Source organism: Camponotus vicinus, unplaced genomic scaffold, assembly GCF_025532165.1.
Source record: "Camponotus vicinus isolate PSW18456_S1 unplaced genomic scaffold, iyCamVici1.0 SCAF_11, whole genome shotgun sequence".
Lineage (NCBI taxonomy): Eukaryota > Metazoa > Arthropoda > Insecta > Hymenoptera > Formicidae > Camponotus > Camponotus vicinus.
The window spans coordinates 822,500-846,495 of record NW_028141947.1 but is presented as its reverse complement, the minus strand read 5'-3'; the positions used below and the strand labels follow the sequence as shown (position 1 = coordinate 846,495).

Here is a 23,996-nt window from a genome sequence, read left to right as displayed (position 1 = left end):
CATTAGTTATTGTGAGAATTTTTCGGGAAATTTATGTTACCGATACAAAGCGCAAAGTTTTATCCGCCGCGTTATCTGGCTGATACCGCGGAAGGAAAAATGAGTTTCATAGCACACGCTTGTGTGGATTAATAAAATTTATATAAAATGATGGCACAGATGGGAGATTTATATAGATATTTAAAACGCTTCATTGGAAACGTTCTCAAACGCTTTTGTTCATACTTGTGCAGACTGAAAATGTCATAACGAGTTCTCGGGGTTATCCAATGCTCGCCCTTCTCGGAGGGTGCTATCATAATCTTTTAGCGAACGCTATAGGGGATGGACGCGCGTATCGGCGCCCGTTCAATTATGGAATTAACCACGCGAACGGTCAGCGACGTAATAAATGCCCGCCGTTGCAACGATAACGGCACGAATGAATGCAACGGATAGCGGTATTTATGCGATCCAGATATCAGAGGAACAATAACCGGTACCGCGGTATCGTACGCGCGCTCGCGCGCGCGTAATTATTTTGGGATTAATGGCTAGGTAACACATAGGTGACTACTCATTGGCCCGAAATATTCTGCGCGATAGAAGGGAAAAAAGGAAACCGCCGCGAGAGAATGTCCAGGACGAGGCGGTTAATTGTCGTCCGATTCGGAATGCGGCTGCGCTCGATTAGAATTTCGCCGGCTCTCTCTGTTCGGTTATCATCTAGACAGGCCTCTGGCATTCGGGGCTTTCGGTATTAACCCTCGGACATGGGCGAATACTTTCGACTACCCGCGACTGACAGAATTGGGTCATATTTGATTTGCCAGTGTCGCGTCATACATATTGCAGATTGCCTGTCGCCGAGCTCGGAATGTGGAAAAAGGTTAATTCGACAAGACCAAGTTTCCATATCAGAAACGGTATTTCATTGCGGGCTTGTAATAATATTTAACTTTCGAATGAGAAGCATATGAAAAGTCGCAGCTGCGCATGAAGCTCATTCGATGACGGGAGAAATCATTTTCTCTCGACTTTTTTTCATTTTACACCGGTTATTTTTCATCGAGTTTTTATTAATAAATGCTTGGCGCGATAACAATTATACATTCATCTAAGGAAATTGTGTAAATTTATGAGCAATGTGTTGAAATTGTATGAAGGTAGTTTTACATACATTATATGTAACAACATTGTCGAAATATATTATATGTGAAAATTATATAGAATTATTACAACATATTGCAGTCTCAGAATTTCTATGTTTATCATTATTCGATACAAAACAAAGATCCAAAATGTCAGACTACAACGTTAGAAAGATGATCGATATCTTTTCTCTTGGAAAATGTTGTATTAAAAGAAAAAGCATACACACACGAAACAATTATTTTATAATGAAATAGTTAATTCCTCTTTCAATTAAAACTGACGATTATTTTTCCCTGCAATTTGCTGAGTTAATATTGGATACGTTTTATATTTCCGACTGAATCACTATGCGAGAAACAAAAACATAAATTTAAAACGTTTTTCAAGTGAATACACACTCGCCACAATAGATTACAATTTAAGATAAATCCTCGGGCGGAATTCGTAAGTGAAAGAAATGTGTTCGTTTCTACCGAATATTCCGTACGACGGTCTCAAAGGATAAAATAAAACACCGTTGCGGGCGGATTTCGAGAGCGCGCATCGCCAGTTTTTATCTCGGTAATGAGCATCTCGTAGCTTTTTTCACGGCACATATATCACACGGATAATACACAGCGGTACGTCAGGGGGGGATGGAGAGGGAGGGAAACGTTCCTCGTAAGAATATTTGTGTGGGAACGGAGGGATGGTTTGGCTTAAGGCTCTCGTAACACTCCTCTCCTCCTTCTTACTCTTTTCCCTCCGTCCCTCCCCCGCGCAGGAGGGCCAAAGCGGGGTCGTAGGGCTCGACAAATATCATAAAATGTAAATGTCGAGGATTCCGCGCGATCCCGACGGGAAATTTACCAATACGTCAGAGCCCTTTCATCCGCGCGCTGCGAGTTCACGGTTGGATTAATTCGCAATTCGTTTTCCGCTCTCACGATGTGTGTTATTTTGAAATTAAAATTTTCGTCTATATATATATGTGTAAAAAGAGAAAGCAGGAGAGAGAGAGAGAACTCGTTGACGTCAGCTGATATTTTTCTGTAAACATGTCAACCAATACATATCTCGCATTTCTCAATTAATATATTTAATTATCTATATATTATATGTGAGAGATAAAAATTAGCAAATACACATTACAAATATTTGATTCAATAATAAAAAAATCATTGATTAATTTTCTGATTGGCAATCTTAATATGCTTTTAAGAGCAAAAATCTATGTTTAATATTCGATAATTAAAAAACACAAAGTTGCTATTTCTTCATCTATCTAGAGACTTTTCATTTCGACATTGCTAGTCCCAGGATCGTCGACGCTTTATGATGAATCGTTTAATTTTTTCGCAGTGAGCGAATTTTTAGACGATCTGCCAAAATCTATGGGGTAGAGTCGTTCGTCTCCAGATGATTTGTCGTCGTCCGGGGACAAAGTTTGCACGAAGCTCCGTATGCGATATAGATGGAACACGGTCGACGTAACCAAGAAAAACTGCTCCTATCTTGGATCAGTGTTGTCGAGGCATTATTGCGTTACGGCGTTGCTTTAATATTGGAACATACGGTATCTGTATATCTGCAGTACACATACACACCCTTCACAAACGCGAAAAGATGTGTATATATGTGTGTGTTGTCCACTAACATAAATTCCTATATATATTGTTTTGCGCGCTCGTACAGAGTGTTTCATGGACCGATTGTCAGGAGCTGACTGCAATTTACACAAGCGATACAAACATGGTTTCATTGCAAGAGCTGATGCGCGCAAAGGGCAGAGAATCAGGCGACAATTAAATAATTACAAGACTTCAGAGTCAGAAAGTCATCAAGTTTTGCGTTCGAGTGTGTCGCGTGATATAAAACACCCTGTACATATCGGATGTTTCGAGTTAAGTCGTACAAGATAGATGGTCCAGGCGGTGACCCTCTCTCGCCCTTAACGTTTCACTCGCGTTTATGATATATGGCGTCGCCGCTAAAAACTGGCAGATGTGTTTTCGTTCCCCATGCGTCCTCTTTACGGGATGGACGGCCAACGGTAATGCGCGCACCTTTTCCACCTTAGCAGTTGGATAAATCGACGGAAGATGCGAACAATACTTGAGAGATTATACGCTTAGGCGACGCGTCGTCACGTCGTGAGGAAAAACGGACGCGCTCTTTGTCATCGCGCCACCGACTGCACGTTTTCCTTCCACATGCGGGGGCGGCGATAATAATTCTCCCAAAAGAGATTTCGCCCGTTTCCTATTGTGGCATCGCGACGAGGAGAGAACACGTCCGAAATAATTCACCGTAACGTAAGAGAGAATCGAGCGCTTTGACCTGTATCCACGTTTGTCGTAGAAATTACATTGTCGCGACTAGCAGCAAAAAATAATACGCCGAGTTCTCATAATTTCAGTGAATTTCGATGCAATAAAGATGCAAAAAAATACCCTATTATGCTCCATTTGTCTCTTAATCATAATCGTCTCGTATCTTTGGCGCATGACTGTTGAACTGGAAATTGATGAGTGATAGCAGAAAAAAATAATTATTAATTTAGCACAACATATTACATTTTTGACGGGGTATACATCGATGATACACATGAACGATATTGTTGATTACGCGCGAGTGTCATAGAATGTTATTCGCGTGTTACATCGTTATCGAGGTAGAACGTTTATTGTGCAAAACACATATTAATGCATGCGTAGCATTGCCAGGCTGTCGCATTCGCATAATCCGTCGCGAATAATCTCGTCGTGCGGTTGATCACACGTTTCATTGCGTTTACCGTGCAATCAAGGCGTAATGAGCGTTAAAGGCGAAGATGTATCTTGAAGCGCGACTTAAACGCGTAATCGAATCTGGAGCAAGCAACGACCGCGAGTGCGCCGAACGAACGAACGAGAGCGTCGTAAAAATCAAAAGGATAACATCTCTCAGATCGGGCGGTCGATCCAAATTTGAATTTCAAATTATGCACGTACACATATATACACGTGGCGGCGGAATCTCATGGAATTCAAGGGATGCGCCTGCATCCATTTCCCCGGCATTTACGGTCGAATACGTAACGATAAATAAAGGCGTAACGAGATACACGGGGCGATAAGTAAAGAAAGGTGAGAGAAAAATGGGAGGAGCCCGTGAGGTGTAACTCACTTAAGGCCGGATGACAAAATTTTGTTTGCGGTTTACGAGGTCGGATATAGCGTTGGCGAAGTTGTATTTTTCATGATGCACCGGAGAGAGTAAAGCGAGGAGTCTTCCGGGAGATATATCCTAATTACGGCGATGACGCGGGAGTCTTAGTCATGTTCGTATAAACAGGCATCAGAGGTAATAAGACGAAAAAGAGGCTCGCGAGCACGAATGAAGGGTGGTTGCGGCGTGGGGTGATATTTGTGAGAGGACAATGTGAAGAGAAGCTCGCAAAAATATCATCTTTGATCATCGTTGACGTGGCAAGAAAAAAAAAATTATTTCTCATAAAGGAAAAAAATGTGAGATATTGTAATTTCATAAACGCGCACGTGATTCCTTTTCTTATAAATCACAATCTCGATATATCGTTTTAAAAAATATATATAATATTAATATATATAATAAAAATATATAATTAATATATATAATAAAAATATATAACATTTAAAAAATATATATAATACATATATATATATATATATATATATATATATATATATGTATAATTAAATTGTATTAAATTATAAAAATTCAATTATATTCTTATACAAATTATATCCTCTTATTATATAATTGATTAAATTTAATTACATGATTATAATTATATGAAATTATATTCAGGCAAATAATTCCGACTCTATAAATGATGATCCTCCGAGCGTAACTGATGTAACGTGTATTTATCGCGATTAACGGCGAGCAGAATCGATTTCCTGTAATGGTTATCTTGTCTTATCGTACAGCGTCACTTGCTAGTAGGTATAGGTATACGGCGACGACCCTCTCCCGACCTGGCGTGAAAAATAACCGTCTCGAATGGGCTCAACGGCGCCTCAAGGGCTCTTTCGCTCGCTCTTTAAGGGTGTGTATTTGAGTTTCAATTTAAAGGAGGCCACTTCAGGGGGATTTCCTGAGATGAATGAAGCTCTGGCGAGGCCACGGACTGGAAAGTGCTCAAAGAGTGCTCGGCGGCACCCTCGTCCGGCCACCGATCTTGTCGCGAATAATGGATGCTTTTCATTTCACCACGTTTCTTCAACGATTAATTAACGGAATTAATCTCGATCGTCCGACTCGATCGAATCACTTCGACGGGCGCAGATTTCTTTCGAGATTATGTCGATGCAATAATAGAGACGAGTGATATCGAATGAATGATTATCTAGTTGAACAAGGAGAAAAAAAGAACGAAAAAATATTTATCCCATTGTGGACATTAAATACATATACATGCTGTGAATGTAGACATGTCATCGCGAGATTTGTTTTTCGAAAAACAACATTGAATTTTTCATATTGTAAATTTTTTATTTCACTTTTTTTCTCGTTGTTGATTTCGATTCACGTCATTCGGATATAAATAGCCATTTTTCGCTCAATTTTCTTTTTAATTCACGTATAAACAGATGATTTCCGTCTCCTTCATGATTTCATAGAGTGAGAATGTTCCCTCGCGATGACACGATAAGAGCGCGGAAACTTTGTCAGAACGGCTCGTCTGTCTGTCTACCGCGATCTCTTTGTCTTTCTCTCCTGCATACAGTTACCGGGCCGGGAAAGAGGGTTTAAAACTTCGAAGCGCGGGATTTCATTTTTTAGCCCGCACCACTTTCCACCAAGTTAGAAGACTCACGCTCCAACAGCAAAGACATGAAAAATAAAGTTTACTCTTAAATTAACTCGACTGCGCCGAGCGCGCGTGTCTTCCACGTTTACGTGGTTGGTGTATGCAGCTGCAGTTGCAATGCGGCAGGACAAAAAACAAGGGAGAAAAAGAAGGGGAGATAGAATGAGAGAGAAGCTCCGTAGATGTTTAAGCACATCCTTGATTTTCCCTTGCTCGACTTTGTCCGACTCTTTAACGAAAGGATCTTTCTCCGTGATCTTACCGTTGTGCAAAATTTCTCGAGGCTACTTCGCAGTTATGGTTTATATCGTTCTTTTACCACTGTGCTATGGACAGTGACTTTGTTTTACACCGTCTCGTCTATCCTTTTCATGTCCTTATTCAGCACGTAGTTCGTCTGCACTTTAGTTAATTAATTAAACACATGCAACTGCACCAGTTACACATTATTTGTCTTTATAAATAATTATCTCTCCGACTTTAAGACGGAATCACATATATAGGCCGCCAATGTTTTTTTTCCATCTTAAAGAGAAGACTTTTAAGCGAAGAAATATATTATTTATTCTTAAAAATGTCATCGGTTAAAAATTCAATCAGTTAAATAGAAGGACGCATCATCAAATAGTTTGATAAAAAATTGACATGTTACTTTATGATGTTCAACACTAATATTAATCAATTTTAAAATTATTCGAGACGCTTATGACACCTCTAATAAAACATTCATTTTGCAATTATAACTTGTAAATCGTAATAACTCGTAATCTTGACGAAATGATAGTGCAATTAAATCGTAATTACTAAATTAGTTTTAATGGACACCTATGCAAATATATATCTTATTCAAATTAAGCACGAATGTAACCATTCAGATGGGCTTTCGAAGAAGATGGACACTAAGATCTTGGGAAGATATCGTCTTAAACATGGGTAAGGAGGATACTGTTCGTAGGCAGCGGAGATTATAGCCTCCCACATATAACTTGGATATAGAACGAGCCTGAGGGGCTCTGTATGCCAACCTGCGTGGGCTTAACCAACATTTACATAGGCACAAACGTAGACTGAATAACAATGCTTGAAACGGAGCCGAAACCAGCCGTGCCATTCTACCGAGCGATCGTAACTGCGTTTAGACACAGGATTTACACTGCATCCCCGAGAAGTGGATAATTCCGCTGATATTTCTTTGACAGTAAATATGTGAAGTATCTCATAACAATCTACATTATTTCGTTATATCAAATAATATTAAAATTTTTTTTTATAAAGGCGAATAATATAATTAATTTAATATAAATAATTAATAAATAATTAATAATTAATATAAATAATAATTAATTAATTAATAATTAATAAATAATATAATTAATTAATAATTAATTTTTATACGTGAACTTACGAATTATAATTACATCTTTAATTTATTTAGTTCAAACAAATGTTTTTCCAAAACCTTCCGATTTTGCTTAAAATTAAGTAACAGATATTATTGGCTAGACTTTATTATTGAAATTGTATTGAAAATTTAGCCATCTAATAATCGTCTTTAATTTTTAATTTCCTACAGCAAATTTTTTCCCAATATTTTGACATTTCTATTAAAAAAAACATAGATTTTAAATTTATACGAAAAGTTCTTTCTATTATAATTTTAACCAATTTTTTCCAAAACGATTTTACTTCAAGTCTATTTAAAATTAAGTAAAAGATATTATTGGGTAGATTTTGTTGAAAATTTAACTATCTAATAGTCGCCTTTAATTTTTAATTTCCTACAGCTTAAATTTTTTTCCAATATTTTGACATTTCTATTAAAAAAGACATATAATTTAAATTTATACGAAAAGTTCTTTCTATTATAATTTTAACCAATTTTTTCCAAAACGATTTTACTTCAAGTCTATTTAAAATTAAGTAAAAGATATTATTGGATAGATTTTGTTGAAAATTTAACTATCTAATAGTCACCTTTAATTTTTAATTTCCTACAGCTTAAATTTTACTAATATTTTGACATTTCTATTAAAAAAGGAGATTTTAAATTTATATGAAAAATTCGTCTTATTATAATTTTAACAAATTTTTTAATATGTTATAGATTGTTATAGATACATACATATATCTATATATCACTTATTTAAATATATATCATATTTTGATATTCATATATTCCAATAAATGTTGGCGTGTTGTATGTTGTTCTTTCTAATTATCACATGTTTGTTAAAAAATTGTTTTAATTCCAGTGTACGCAATAATTAAATTACACTCCCGCATATCGTCCTTTGAGTAATTGTGCTATTGTATCGACGGTGTCAGTAACAGTAACGGATATTTATTATTCAATCGACAAGCGTCAATTTGGGCAAATTTAATAATTTGTATATACGCATTTTAGTCTGTTTTTGGCTCGTGTCGGTGTCATTATTTGTCAGAATATATATCCTCTATGTCGTACCGGCAACTTTGTCGAGCTTGATAAAGTAACCAACGTTGGCAATAAATACTTTGTGACTGGCGTAAACAAATTTAACAGGTAGTTTACGAGCATTGACAATTGCCCGCGAAATCTATATGAATATACTTGATTGCGAGCCCATTTCAAGATTGGCACTTAATTACAGTAAAATGGTTACACGTTCACATGTATCACTAAAAATGCAGATATGCCGAATGCGCTTGTCTCTCTCAGTATCCGGAAAATGTTCGGGTTGAAAAATTGCAGGAAAAATATTAAAATAAATTATAAATTTTTCTCTCTTTCTCCCTTCCTCTTTTTTCTTTCTCTCTCTCCCTCTGTTTGTTATATGCGTTGTAAAATTAAATGGAAATTAAGTAATTGTAAATTTCTAAAATGAATATTCGAAACTAAGAAATTGATTTTTTATCAAGTTAATAAGAAAATAATGTCTCAACATTAGCTCAACGATATACGATGGAGGAAATTGCGATTCCGGAAATTCTCTGCAAGCATAGACAATTTAATATAAAAAGATTCTAATAATAATAATAATATAAGGATAATATAACGGCATTTAATATTTCGCAGTAATATAAATTAGCGAGTGTATGGGGCGTTTCGACGCGTCACGTGCGTAATATGCACGTACGTGGTCGGACCGCAGCGAAAAAGGGGTGACCTCGTACATACATACAACCGCAGCATGCTAACGAGAGAGAGCAATAAAATTAGTCTCAAGCTAATTAAATCGAACGTGCCTCTAATAGCCTAATGGCCAGTAATTAACAATTTGCGCGGGCGCGCGCGCGCCAAAATAAGTACAGAGTATATATACAAGGGTGTTGGAAAAATACTTACAGGGATGGTGGAACTGCTGCGAGCAAACGGTGTACCGTCGTTTAAGCATCACATGGTGCGTGCAAGAAACACTGGTGGTCCTAATGTTCCTTCGTACGATGCGCAAAACCGCCCGCTTTCTCCTGCGATATTCATACCGAGCCTCTGTGTACGACATCGCCTTTAGATGTATGTATTGTGTACGTCGCGATCTAATTCTGCAAAAATGGAATTAATTCGTGTGCTGTTTTGTGTGGCGATCAAAGCGGACGCGCGGGACAATAGCGCACAGATTGCCTTCATTTCTCAACTTTTTCCCGCTTTAATTTCCTTCTGCATACACACGCATTGTACGTGGTTTATTTTGAAATTTGTAATTAAAAATGTGACGAGAAATATCATTTTATTCTCTCGTTGTTTTTAATGTTTAGCGTGTTGCCGATAAATTATGCTACAATTGGATAAAATGGTCATTCTTTATATGTAAACGTGTAGAAATTTTAAAATAATTTCTTTCCTTCTTTTATTATTGCGTGAATTTGCGAGAAAAAGTTGTTAAATGTGTGCGTTTATATTGAGCGAATAAATCTCAAGATGATACCAACAAGTGTCTACAAATGCTTGTTATGTGATTTTAGAATTTATTTGCATAAATACTTATAATAATATCATTGTTGTTTTTCACTAATCTCTTGAGATGTATTCAACAGATGCAATGTTGGAAGCAGCATATGAAAAAAAATCTATTGAATAAAAATTAGTTTTAATTTTAAAATTAATTTCATAAAATTATTTCTCTTTATTTTTTTGTCTTACTTATTTTACCTTGATTTTTCTTGTTAAATTGCCAATCTGCTTTTTTAAATAACACATGGATCATTATGCCAAAGTAATTGTTTCGAACATGATAAATGCATCAATTCCAAAATAAAGCAATGCGATATGCGTAACGTAATCGAGATGAAGCCCGATATGGAATTGGCAATATATGAATTATTACGTTATTAGGTTGAATAAAAATTATTAGAATTGCCATTTCCAACACACTCGCATAAATCGAATAATATAAATTGCTAATGCAATTCCTATTATTTGAATATATAATTTGTAAAATCTATCGGATATCTTAACAGGAATGTTCAATTTTCAAGAATCAAATTAACTACACTGATTTAAAAAATAATAAATTAAAAAATAATAACATATATTATTAAGTGTATGTTTGTGCATATCAAACTCTTAGAGTATAATAAAGTCTATTATACTTCTCAAAGAATAATAATAAAATTGATCCTTCTTTATATCCTTATTAATATAGATATCATGGAATATAATAAAAAAAGAAAAGAGAAAGGATTTATTACTAAAAATATATACCAGAAGATAAATATATATTTAAGAAATATCGCGTGGAAAAAAATCAAAAACAAAGGTCCCAAACTTTTTTGACCTTTTGATTTTTTTAAAATTTGATTCTTAATTTGATCTCTCTTTTACTTTAATTCAAAATTCTCTCATTTATATATTATTATCATTACAACTGCACAGAATGTTCCGCAATCGAGTCTGATAATCACAAACATGGAATTATTCTGCAAAGGATACACATATACATCACGCGTCTGGGCTAAGGTTTGTTAGTTTCCCTCGAGATTTACTTAAACGTACGTACGTGCGAGAAGTGGTAACGAGCGGCAGTGTAGCAGACGAAGCATGAGGGAGACGTAGAATAACAGATCTCGTATGTGTATTCTATCTTCTTCTCTGTACACGATATCCTTTTCACTCAAGATACTGGAACGTTTTCATTCTCGGCCGTCAATCGTCCCAAATGAATTGAATTGTATCTTGTTCGCCAAAATCAGGATCGACTTTTCGTAATCGCTCACGATGATTCTTATGTCAAAGATTCTAATAATTATATCGATATTAACTAAATTTTACATATAATTATAGCTACAATATAGTTTAAACTAAGAAACATATCGTTGTCACTATTCTCGTTATCACTTGGTTATTTCTTTAACACATTTATTATTATATATATTGTCCTATAAGACTTTTAAATTTTAGCCTTGAACAGAATTGATTTTAATCTACTTTTTTCTTTTCAATACATTGATGTAACATATAATAGTATCTAGTGATATAAATTAATTTTATTCTTGAAATTTTCAATTCTTTTCATGGCACAAGTTTTAACACATCATATAATTTTAACAAGATAATTATCTGAATAACATTTTTTTAACTATATATCTGATTAAATGTATAAAAAAGCTTAGTATTTGATTAATAGTAAATACAAAGAAAGAGATTTAACTTGATTGGTCTTTGCTTTTATTACATCCAAAATTTTAAAAAATATTTAAAATAATTAAAATTAGCATTAAATAATTAAATTCTTATTGGATTCTGGAAAATATTGTAAATACTTTGTTTAAAATAATAATTAAACAATTAGAATTTAAAGAAAATAAAACTCTTTCTTTGTGTTATTACATAATATCAACTTGCTGAAAGCATTGATTATTTATGTAAAAATTTATGAACGACTTAAATTCAAACATATTTTTTTATATATTCTTTTATATATTTTTCTTTTTCATTTTTTTCATATATTTTTTTATATGAAATTATATCAAATATTTTTTTATACCTTTTTATATATTTTTCTTTCATATAATTTATATATTTTTATATCTTTTATATTTTTTATGTATTTTTCTTTTTATATATGTTATATCTCTAACAAAATAATTATTCTACTTTATTTCGCTTACTCTTCTACTTCCTTACACAGCTCAAATAATACAAAATAGTTATACATTAACTTGATCTTTTTATCTTTTAATATAAGCTGCTGTTATATTTATTTATTTTGGATTTAGGATAGAGTTTATTCAACGGGAATAAGAATGGCCCGTGTTAAAATGCTAAATTTATTATATATCACAATAGATCTTATTTCTTCATATATTTGTATAGAACTTTATGATATACTATACAAAATGAAATTAGTTCGTTTTTATTGCAGGATCACGCACTTATTATGCCGTTTATGACATTTTGTTCACAATAGCTGTATGCAAGGATTGCAACTGACCTGCCCATTTATCGAGGGCATTGTAACGTGCAGCGCATACTGATTTTTTGTCCAATTCGAGAACTTGGTTTACCTGCAAGAAATGTTGCACATATTCTAATATTATGATTCAACGCGCGCAAATGTAATTTTAAAAAGATTATAATAAAATATTACCTGATCTATACGACCGTGAATAGTATTGTCCAATATGCAAGATACCAAAAGACTTTCCACTTCAGAAACGTCAATATTTAATTCTTTACTTATGAAAGGAATATAAATTCTAGTATATGGTCTTATCAATTTAATTAAGACCTAAAATAGCCATGTGCAATAATAAAATATCAAAATATGTAATATAAATATGATATACACAGATAGATTAAACATTTTAACATCTAATTATAAAATATTGTAAACTGTATTGTTGATACTACATTTAATGCAAACTAAAATTATGGAAAATATACCTGTGTACGTATGTTTCTTAATAAATCCTCAATATGTTCTCTAATAAAGGGATCATCCATAATGTTATTCCTATTTTGTTTTAGAATTAATTCAAACTGATTGATATCGTTATTCTGATAACTGACAACTAAATTTGTCATTGCTAAAATTTCAGGATCATTCTTATATGGTTTTGCCTCTTGTGAGTCAAATGGATTAATACCAGACTTCATTAACCTATAATACGCATTATATATATTAAATACATTAATATAATATAGATAATTATAACAGTAAACAATGGATAATTATACTCACATATTGGCCAAAACTAAGTACTTTAAACATGTTGTACGTCTTGGTGATCCAGATTCATCATAATTTTTAAAGGCTTCGAAGAAATCAGTATGAGCTCTTTCAAATTCACCTTCTCTTAAATGCATTTTACCGCCACATTCTGAAAAAAAGATACAAGCATTTTGTGATTTTTCTTTTCTGACTAGTATATATATATATATATATATATATATATATATATATATACATTATAAAAATGCAATAACAATAGTGAAGAGGTATAAATATTATAATAATGCAATAACAAATGTAAAGAGATATAAATCTTGTTATTTCTAACAAAATTTTCATATTTTTACCTCTGATTACACCCATAATTAATGGATGTGGTATAGCACTTTTAATATGAAGACTTTGTTCATAGAGTGTTTTCAATTTCTTATTATTTTTTTGAGCTGTATACATTTGTATTTCTAAGGCATAAATTTCCAATAATTGAGTTCCTTTCTTCAAGTCATCTTCTCCATCATCAGTCTAAAAAATATATGTTTGTGTTAAATACATACATAAATATATGTGTGTATAATAATATATTGTTATTTATATATAAACATACATACATACCTGACAACTTTGATGAAGTTGTTTTAGTATTTTTGCCAATTTATTGAAATCTGAACGGTCATAATAAAGTTTTCCCAATTTTGTATTTGTTTTAAACCATAACCTATCATTCTTTGCATCTTTCAATGCATCTAATGTAGTCTCATAGAAATCTTGCAATAATTCCATCTTAAAAAAATACCCATCATTAGAATAAAAAAAAATTTGTATAAAAAAGTAATATATAAAGAATGAAAAATTCAAGCAAAAATTCAATTTAATAAAATCTCTCAAACATGATAGAGCAAAGTATATAAAAATACAAAATATGTATCTCATGCTTATCTACTGCACATACTTACATTCTTTGATGTACTAATATAGTCCAATATAGAATTTATTGATTTTTCCGAGTGATTTCTAGTAACTGCACTTTTAATATAAGTTAATAATTGTTTATACCTTGCCATCATCTCCTTGTAATTGGACTAGAGAGAAAATATTCTCTTAATTCATAGTATATAATAAAGTTAAACGAATATGATGTTCAATATTATTAATGTATTTTTGACATGTACCAGTTTAAAATTAATTTTGATCATCTGTTTTAAAGCTTTAAAGCCCCATTCTCCCTTTTCCCCACCTTCCAGATCCAACACTTTCTGAAAACTTTGTAGAGCGGCTTTTGGATCATCTTCTTTGAGAGCTTTACTATTATAATATTGATTTTCTAAATCTACATCTGGTTCCGAATTAGAATCTTCGGAATATTCCTGAAATAAAAATGTTATGATTGAGAAGCGGTTAAAATTATAATATTCGAACAATAATATACTGGTAAGATACTAAAGAAAACGCGCAAAACATAACCTAAATAAACGAACGATCGAATATATTTGTACAGGACACAATCGAAGATTTTCTACAACGAATGAAATTTATCATAGAAGACTTTTTGCGTGGCACATCTCCTAAACTATTTTTAAATACTACATACACGATACTGCTCCAGGAATCCTAACCTCACCGCGAGCCGGAAAAATCATCATCAAACTCGCATGATCCTCGAAGGAAAACTTACCAAGCCATAATCCTCCTCTTCCTCACACATGAAATCGTCCTCACCGTCTGACATTTCGCGGGCCTTTATCAGTCACAAATGTCAGGCACACAATTTTCACACTACCTTGTTGATAGCGACGGTTATAACCAGTCCAAATTGTATTTTGAAATTCGCTTATGCATAGACGCCATTGACACTGCACCACAGATCACAGCATAATTTATACGACATAGATGCGACACAGAAGCGCGTAAGTCCCGATCTACAATAGGTAATTTAAGCCCTAAGCCTTAAGAAATTGACCAATCACAGTCGAGTATTCTTTTCATACTTGACTGTGATTGGTCAATCTTTTAAGGCTTAAGGCTTAAATTACCTATTGTAGGCCCGGCTTAATTCTGTTCTGCGCCTTTGACGGACAAAGCTGACTTACGCGCATGCGCAACCGCAGGCGCACACCTCACAAAATTTAAAAAAATCTACAAAACCTTTTCGATAGAATCATTTCGATTTTTACGAATATAGAATCATGTAATTAATCATATAAATAAAAGATGTATTTCTTGAATATTGCAGAAAAATTACAAGTCTTAATTAATGCATATTTGTTCTACGAAGCAAAGACGAATTTTTATATATTTTTTTATTCACTCTATCTTTTTGTATGCAATAAATTTTATTAATATTTTTTATGAAAGATTTGGATCGTATTTAATCAATTATAAAACTTTTTTATTACAAACACTTGTAAAACTTTTTCGATTCCATCACTTTCCGATTATGTATCTACCGATAGATTCATATATTTATCAAATTATGTGAATTGTATCGTGGATATGCTACTTACTATTTATTTTCACCTTTTCACATGTGCTTTTTTACGTATGATTATATATTTGCACATATGTAGACTTGTCATTTTGCTTGCAATCTTCGAAAATTTCTGCACTTGAAATAAGGGGTATATATATTCGGACGTTGGAGGGGAAAGAAATGAAGAACCTGAGTGTAGAAAGTGCAAGGAAAACGAACAGACTTTATGTAGATGTAGAGCCACTGAGTCGTTCAGTGTGTGAATTTATTGTGTATTTTTAAACATATAGATTATGTTTGCAGTAACAAGATGAGCAATTCGAATGAAACATCAAACGAACCTATACTGTACGAATTATTAGAGTATTTTGTTCGTAAACAAGAGCCAGAATTAATAGTGAGTGGAAGTTTAATATGTGCAGATACCATACCATACCATACACATCCAAAAATATATTATATAAATATATAATAAAAATATATATTTAAAATATTTTATATTTTTTTAGAAATGGAAGAGCGATGCAGCTATTCTTCCAGCTACTGGCACAATAAAAAATGCTCTCAGGTACCTTAACAATAGGTATTCCTTGCCTGAAAGCATCTCGCTGCAAGTCAGTCTCACATTACCATGGAAATTTGCTGTTGGAGATCATGGTCGTGTACTTGCTATTTTACAGGAGAATGTTATTGAGATACGAAAAGCAAAAGATGAATATTCTTCTGTAGTAGGCAAGGCATCTGGTAAATAATAATATTATCGATAAATTTATCATGTTCTCTACCTAATATATGATTTTTTTTTCTCTTAGAAGCTATATTATTGTTTTAGTCGCTTCTCTTATGTGTGTATAAAATGATTTATATTTTCTAGCTCCAAAGGATGCTTTTCCTCAATGGCGTAAAATTGCATGGAGTCCCGATGGAATGATTTTAGTATTAGCATCAAGTAATGGTTATACGTCCTTTTACAATGCATTGGGAAATATCATTTTTAATATAAGTCCAAAAACAATGTCACAAAACCCTCAGATTCTTGAAGCTGGTGATGCGATAGCATCTATGCTATTTCTTAAACCACGGATAAAGAATGAGAAATGGGCTTATGAATTTATTTTAATTTCATATAGTGGGCTTCTCCGATCCTATCACATTTCTACAAATGGCTTCAGTGCAATTTATGACTTCTCGTTTGGCAATTTTTACAAAAATGGTATTAATGCAGTTGCCTATGATGAAAAGCACAACTTGTTTTATGTTGCTGGGAATATGATAACACAAAAATTAATGGTAAATATATCTATAAATATTACTTATACATATATGCATGATTATATACAACTTTACAGAGAGAGAAAGCAAGAAAAAAATGTATTTATACATTCTTTTAGTCTACTGCATCTGAATCTGGATTGACTTCATGGCGACTTTTGAATGATTATCCATACTGTAAATTATCATTTACATTTGAAAATTCTAAGAGCAACAGTTCACGTTTTTCTATATGGAATATAATTCCCATCTTTAGCTTTCAACCAGAATCATATATATTTACAATAAAAATCTCACCAAAAGGCGAATTTCTAGTATGCTTGCATACAGATGGTTCAGTTTCACTCTGGGGTTTGCCAAATTTAATATTGCAGAAAAAGTGGAAATTGTCTGAACAGCCAGAATATAATATACCTAATCCTTTGGGACTTACAAAATCTAAAAAATTTCCACCAGGTTTTACAGAATTTCATCCAATAGATATTGGCTGGTGGTCTGATCAGGTAATATATTTTATTTCTATATGATAAACTATATATGATATATATTATAAATATTTTGTAAAGAATATAACATTAAGTTTTATCAAAATAACAGTATATTCTATATAAATATATATTTTTAAAAAATACATATTCTTTTCTAAGGCTATCATAATAGCTCGATATTCGGGATCTACTTCAGTTTGCTCCACCTGGAACTTAAAAAATTTATTATTAGGTATTAGTCCAGAGTTCTTAGCAGGACAACCACAAGTATGCGAGCTTGGTTCAGAAAAAGGATTTTTATGTTTAGATTGTGAAACCTTTATTACAAGTAAAAAACGAAATAGAGAACTTAATGATGGCCATTTATTAGGTTTGTTTACATTATATATTTATTCTTCTCTCTCTTTATGCAATAATATTATTCTCTGCTTTTTTTCATAAATGATATAATTTATTAGCTAATCTACATTAAATATTCTTATATTAAGAAAAATGCAAAAATTATGTGAATATAGAAAATAAAAATAGATTTGTTTTATTTTACAATGTAGACGCATCGTCAGAAAGTGAAAAAGATGATGATGAATTGGAGCCTGTTACTATATTAAATTATACTACGAATTTGCTACAAAGCACATTGTATTCAATAACTGATATTGAAAGATTTCAACCGAAAAGGAAGAAGTTGAAAGTATTACATCAAACTTATCGAATTTTGGGCGTAAAAAGCACGACCCCAGAAGAGCTTTATTCTAGAAAGATAGATATTGAGGTGTGTAAATAATCTGATTAAATTCAATTATTTAATGCAGATGTCTATATTTAAATATAACTAAGAGATTCTATATATTTTAGGAATATGAAGAAGCTTTAACTTTAGCAAATATATACAATTTAGACACAGATCTTGTATATCAAACACAATGGAGAAAATCGGAATTATCCTTGAATGCCATTACAGAACATTTAAGTAAAATAAGTAAAAGATCTTGGGTTTTAAATGAATGCGTGGTACGTGTTCCCGATACTATGGAAGCTGCAAGAGAACTATTAAATTTCGGATTGAAAACTACAAATTTAGAAACTTTAATAGCTATTGATATTTGTGACAATGATAAAATCATAACTTCTGATATAGAAGACGATTGGCAAGCACTAGATGAAAGCACTGTAAGTTTAAAAGAGGTGAGAAAAAAATAATACATTTTACAAAATATGCAAAGCAATTTCAAAAAGAAAATTTATATAAATTGATAAAATTTTTTATGGGAATTTTTTTATATTTGAGAAAAATTTATAGGTGCAAAAGGTCAATGAAATGCTTAAAAAAATAGACATAAAAAATTTATCTGAGGTCCAGAAAGACTTAATTAGATATCGAAGGAAGCTTTTAAGTCATTTAGATAAATTGCTCATATATGAAATTATATTGGAATCGCCACTGAAATATAAGAAGGAATTTTATGAGGAATTTCGAAGGTTATCACCTGTTGAAAATGCAATTAGGTATAAATATATTCACATACTTTCTCATTGATTTATGAAATATACAGTTTTATTTAAATATTTTTTTAATATAGATTTGCCAAAGACTGCGATTTCCGAAGTGTCGAAATTATGTTTACCTATTATGGAGAAAGTTTGTTGCCTCATTGGCTGGCAATTATTAGCTTTTTCCCAGAAACTCTAAATACAGTAGACTATCAAAAACTTCTACCAGAATGCGACTCAGAAGGTCAATTATTTTTGTTAGATCAACGTGAACTACGACAAAAAGATTGGTCGGAAAAATATGAATTTAATGAAATAATAAATGAGAATTCAGATGATGGATCAGAAATATTGTATGAATTAGATCCATCATTATTAATATATAGGTAAAGACTTTGTTATATAATATCTGCATTTTCTATAATGATTATATTATTTAATTGTGTCTTTGCTTTGTTTTTAGAAATACACAACTTACACCAGACTTATTACAAAAATGGTATAAGACACGTGCTTATGAAATTGAGAAAAATAGTGCTTTAATAGATAATGCTTTGCAATTAATTAAAATTGCAAAATCTCATAAGATTAATGGTGTGGAAGATTTATTAATAGATTTAGAAACTTTAAACGATCTTGTATATAATGTCTATTTAGAGGATATGTCATTAGACAAATTGGAGAAATTAAGTAACATTGAGAGAATAAAACTCTTAATGAGTACATCAACAGAAATTAACTTTGTGGAAAATATAAAGAAATTTTTGTTGCCTTTCATTAAACGAAGACATCAATATTTATATGTATGTATAATCATATTTTATGAATAATTATATATGTGTGTATGTGTATTCTATATGTATACAGACACATATATAAACGATATTTTAAATTGTAGGATAAAAATCTTGAAAAACATTTACTGAGTGACTATCTAATTTGCTTAAGCAAAGATGATTTGACATTACCAGTTAAGTTTTTCGAATATTTAAAACAGACACAGGATACTGAGATAATGGAAATGATAGATGATGTCACTACTTTAGCTTTAGATTGTATATATAGTTGTGACGATCTTGATATGTATGAAAAAGCTAAAAATATCTTAGATTCGATATCAAAAGATCATAATGCTAAAAGGACAAAAGCAACGCATAATTTATTAGAAGAACTCGAAGAAGAACTTGATTGCATTAGATGTCTAAGCAAATATGGTGTAAAAACAACGTTAAAGTTCATACAAGAAAATAAAAATAATCCCGACATCGCAAGATCATTGTTAAATGAAATGGCAAAAAATTTTAGTAAAAGGTATGTAAAGCATAAAAACACATAAAATAAAGATTAGTTTTTTTTTTCTTTTTTAGAAAAATCTAAGCTAGATTATATAAATTTCGAATGATGTATGTGCAAACATCTGCGCTTGCCGGTTCGTGCATAACTATTCTCCTAGAAAACATAATTTTTTAAAAATATCTTTATGATAATTATAGCAATTAGATAATATATTTATTATTTCAGTTTGCCACGTTCAGATGAAAATGAATGGGCGCAATTATTAAGCGATATGTTGGACATACATGGATCAATCTTTTCCTGTATTGCTATCGAAACTTGTTTTGAAATATGTGTTTCTGCCCGCTTAATTTCAAGAATCAAATCTACCATTCAAAATTGTGCCACCTTAATAGAAACCAAGAAAGATGAGAAATCTATGCTAAAAGTATCCTATGAGAAAGCAATTGATCTTATATTGGAAGCAACCAAAGAATATTTTAACAGTTCAAGAACACTTACTGATCCAAATATGGAATTGGCTAAGTAAGTATCTCACTAATGTACTAGTAATGTACGTGTATGTGAGCAAGTATTCACATACACATGTATAGAATTATATAATTTATTTTTAAATATTATGTGTATATGTATAAATAATTGTTACAGAACTTGCCTCCGTCTTATTAAAGATGATAATATAAAAATTAAAGAAGAATACAATCTAATTAAATCTCTTCAAATTTTAAATGAATTCAATGTTGATATATTACCTCTTCAAATTAGATTAACAGTAGATAAGTTAAGTTTGATTGAACATTGTTTAAATAATCAAAGGGATGCTTATAAAAGTCGACAGAGATTATTAACATTAGCAACCTATTTACGAATTGAAGGGAATAACAATAAACTTCGTGAAGGAAAGGTTTTAGAACTAATAGCCAAAAAAGCATTTGAGGTAAGATATATTCATCTTTTCTACAAACACACATATACGTGCGTGTATATATATATATATATATATATATATATATATATATTAAATTTCCAATCAGTATTTTTGAAGGTGGAAACAAAAATTGATAATATATCATCATTTTTTGCTCTATAGATTGAAGATTATAATACTTGTGCTACAATATGTACACAATTAACGCAACAGAATTATCTTCCTATTTGGAAAATTTGTTTAAATTTGGGATGTTGCAATAATTATCAAGATTTAAAGATTAAACAAAAGTGTTTGTGGTTTGCGATAAATAATGGTCCTGGCGATATATTGGGTAATGCTTTAGAACACGTGCATTTGATTGAAATACAAATGCTACATAAAAATTTGGAATTGTGGATGCCATCTGCCGAATTTGAAGGTTCTAAAGATGAAGAAAGTGATGACAGCGAAGATGATTTTACAGATGCTATGACAACGGTAAAAAATTTTTGTTTAATACAATGCCAAATATTTTTTTTATAATTCAAGATAACATAACATTATTATAATTTACAATTATTTATTTATTATCATTTTTAGCCACAAGTAGAAGTGAAAGAGTTTGTTCCAAAAGTGTTGGAAACTTCAACAGAAATTGTAAAAAGTTCTGCTAATATTGTGAAAAACTCTACATTTGGCCTGTTAAAAAATATAAGTGATACCAATTTTTGGAAATCTAGACTGAACTTTAACTTTAGAAATAATTTAGAAAATAATCTGCAATATGAAATTGAGGGTGAACAAAACACGGAAAATGCCAATCTCCAAACTTTCCCATGTTTTTATGAGTCTTTGCATGAAATGTGTAAGACAAGTATTATTGAAACAAGATATAATAAATATTCTATGGTAGACATACAAAATACAAAATTGAAATGTTGTCGGGCGCTTTTGAGAATAACCATGTTGAGTGAATCTTCTTGTTATGGATTAGAAGTAAGCGACATTAATCATTGTAAGTATCACATTGTTATAAAAATATATATTATATAATAGAAACTTTAAATTGTAAACACTAATTGTTTATCTATAGCAAAAGAGTTATATAAGAGATTATTTTATTAATTTCAGTGCTTTTAGAATGTGCAAAACATACTATAGCAGATGATTGGTTACTTGGCATGATGTATTTATTAAATTTAAATAGAGATCACATTTTGGATGCTCAAGAAGTCTTTATAAATTTACCACAAACTGAATTGTATATACAAACAGCCCTTTATTATTATTCATTAGAATTGTATAAGAAATTGTATACTAATTATGAGAAATTATATTTATATAAACCACTAGATCTAATCAGAAATATGATAGTTGTGGCACAAAATTCTGAAGAATGCGATATTGTTAAAGTATTACGATATTGGCAAAGTTTAACCAGTGGAGCACAAAATACTAACATGGAGCAAACAAAAGTAAAAGATATAACTACATTAGAAACGAAACAAGACAGCACTTGTATATATTCTGAAGAAACTGTGCAAAAAACAGCAAAACTCAAAAATGAAGAACAAGAATCTGTAAAACAAATCGATGTTAATAATCCTAATTCTGAAAGTGAAAATTTAAAACCTACTATTTCAGATAATAAAATTGATATTGAAGAATGGACAGATGATTGGGGTGATTTTTCTGATGATAGCACAGAAGCAACTATTGATGAACAGGATAAAATTAGATCGCAAGAAGAAACTGTTACTCCAATTGATCACGCCATTACTAAATGTGTAACAGAGGAAGATCGATTTAGATTATTTCAAAAACTGTTTAATCAAATTAACAATTTAGAGCAATATCAGGAATTAAAAGAAATTGTATTGCAATGGCCGCGATTTAGTATGCCAGAACATATTACATTGGATGATCATCCGATTTTAAAAATGATGAAAATTATAATTACATTGATTACAAAAGTAGATACCATTAATTTTGAAAAAAGGATATTACAAGAGTATAAAGAACTCATTGGATTATTAGTATCTAAGGAGGTATATTCCAATGCAATTATTTTTTCTTTTACAGGTATAATCCAATGTGTTATTTATTTAATGTTTGTGATACAGATTCTCAAGCAGTTCTTGGAGGTCGAACGAGATCACATTAGTTTTGTACAAAGTCTTTATATAAGATTATGTTCCGAAGATGCATCTATGCACAAAGAAGCGGTAGACCTCATTAAACAACAACAACAGGTCAGCCTATTATATATGTAAATAGTTAAGCCTCTGAATTGACATTAATGATTCATTTTATTTCTTTTAGGCTGTTGTTTTACCACCATTAATACTGGAGAAACTTTTCTTAAATGATTTAACTGTATTATTTAGCCCAGATCACATTGTATATAATCAGATAATCGAACATGTCTTTATAAATGAATCTTTAACTGATATTGAGAAAAATGCAAAAATACTTATACACGAATTGAGGGAACGAAAATGTATACTGGAGGCTTTAAATATCATAAGATTAATGGAGAAAATACCATCGGCCTTGTGTACATTTGACTCTTGTTTTGAGTTATTAATGAAGAAATGAATTTATTCCAAATGTATAAAAAAAGAGCTGTGATGCATTTTTTGGATATAAGAAGAAAAGTTACACTTAAAGGTATTTGTGTATTATAAATAATCTTGTTTTAAACAGATTATATTTACAAAAAACATATATATAGAATTTCAAATTGCTTTACTTATAAATTTAATATATTTTATCGAGAATATATAAAAGATTAGACAAAATAATTTTTAAACTTTCCTTTTGCCATATGCAATAAAGCTCTTTTCTCTGACTATGTATATTTTAAAAGACTTATGTTTCTTTTGTATATATAGGATTACAGAGAGAAAAAAAATGATATAATATGAAAAGGAATTATTTGTACATATAAATTTGTTGTAAGGAATATAAA

At 31.3% G+C, this 23,996-nt stretch overlaps 3 protein-coding genes across 4 annotated transcripts in view; 1 reads left to right on the top strand and 2 right to left on the bottom strand.

Annotated features, from left to right (window-relative positions):
- Positions 1-11,205, bottom strand: part of Fuctc (alpha-(1,3)-fucosyltransferase C) — a 146,690-nt gene extending 135,485 nt beyond the window's left edge. The window contains exons 1-2 of the mRNA XM_083081175.1: positions 10,927-11,205; positions 9,276-9,472 (exon numbers count right to left, since the gene is read on the bottom strand). The gene's annotated coding sequence lies outside the window, so the exon portion shown is untranslated. The remainder of the gene's footprint in view (positions 1-9,275; positions 9,473-10,926) is intronic.
- Positions 11,206-12,182: 977 nt separating this feature from the next.
- Alien (COP9 signalosome complex subunit 2 alien) lies at positions 12,183-14,969 on the bottom strand. 2 transcript variants are annotated; one of them, XM_083082131.1, is made up of 9 exons: positions 14,774-14,969; positions 14,271-14,465; positions 14,055-14,180; positions 13,714-13,881; positions 13,449-13,623; positions 13,111-13,249; positions 12,813-13,029; positions 12,517-12,657; positions 12,183-12,433 (listed from the first exon to the last, which is right to left on the bottom strand). In XM_083082131.1, the coding sequence occupies exons 1-9, from the start codon at positions 14,825-14,827 to the stop codon at positions 12,314-12,316; spliced, it is 1,335 nt and encodes a 444-aa protein (XP_082938257.1). In that variant the 5' UTR covers positions 14,828-14,969; the 3' UTR covers positions 12,183-12,313. The 2 variants fall into 2 exon arrangements, with proteins under 2 accessions (XP_082938257.1, XP_082938258.1); XM_083082132.1 differs by lacking the exon at positions 14,774-14,969 and adding an exon at positions 14,563-14,611.
- An 802-nt stretch (positions 14,970-15,771) lies between these two features.
- On the top strand, positions 15,772-23,890 carry LOC145961376 (NBAS subunit of NRZ tethering complex). The gene is made up of 18 exons (XM_083081503.1): positions 15,772-15,965; positions 16,078-16,312; positions 16,443-16,858; positions 16,960-17,343; positions 17,488-17,698; positions 17,880-18,100; positions 18,184-18,513; positions 18,629-18,834; positions 18,909-19,205; positions 19,283-19,622; positions 19,718-20,130; positions 20,341-20,640; positions 20,764-21,052; positions 21,206-21,523; positions 21,626-22,040; positions 22,157-23,073; positions 23,149-23,277; positions 23,348-23,890. Exons 1-18 carry the CDS (start codon positions 15,879-15,881, stop codon positions 23,621-23,623), a joined length of 5,784 nt encoding a protein of 1,927 aa, XP_082937629.1. The 5' UTR covers positions 15,772-15,878; the 3' UTR covers positions 23,624-23,890.
- The last annotated feature ends 106 nt before the right edge of the window (positions 23,891-23,996 follow it).

Coding starts and splice junctions, on each gene's coding strand:
- Alien (XM_083082131.1), bottom strand. CDS start 14,827: ATGTCAGACGGTGAGGACGATTTCATGTGTGAGGAAGAGGAGGATTAT. Junction 14,466..14,773: donor AAGAGGAGGATTATGGCTTG/GTAAGTTTTCCT, acceptor TTTTTATTTCAG/GAATATTCCGAAGATTCTAA. Junction 14,181..14,270: donor TCAAAATTAATTTTAAACTG/GTACATGTCAAA, acceptor TTTTCTCTCTAG/TCCAATTACAAGGAGATGAT.
- LOC145961376 (XM_083081503.1), top strand. CDS start 15,879: ATGAGCAATTCGAATGAAACATCAAACGAACCTATACTGTACGAATTA. Junction 17,699..17,879: donor TAATGATGGCCATTTATTAG/GTTTGTTTACAT, acceptor TTTACAATGTAG/ACGCATCGTCAGAAAGTGAA. Junction 19,623..19,717: donor GAAGACATCAATATTTATAT/GTATGTATAATC, acceptor TTTAAATTGTAG/GATAAAAATCTTGAAAAACA.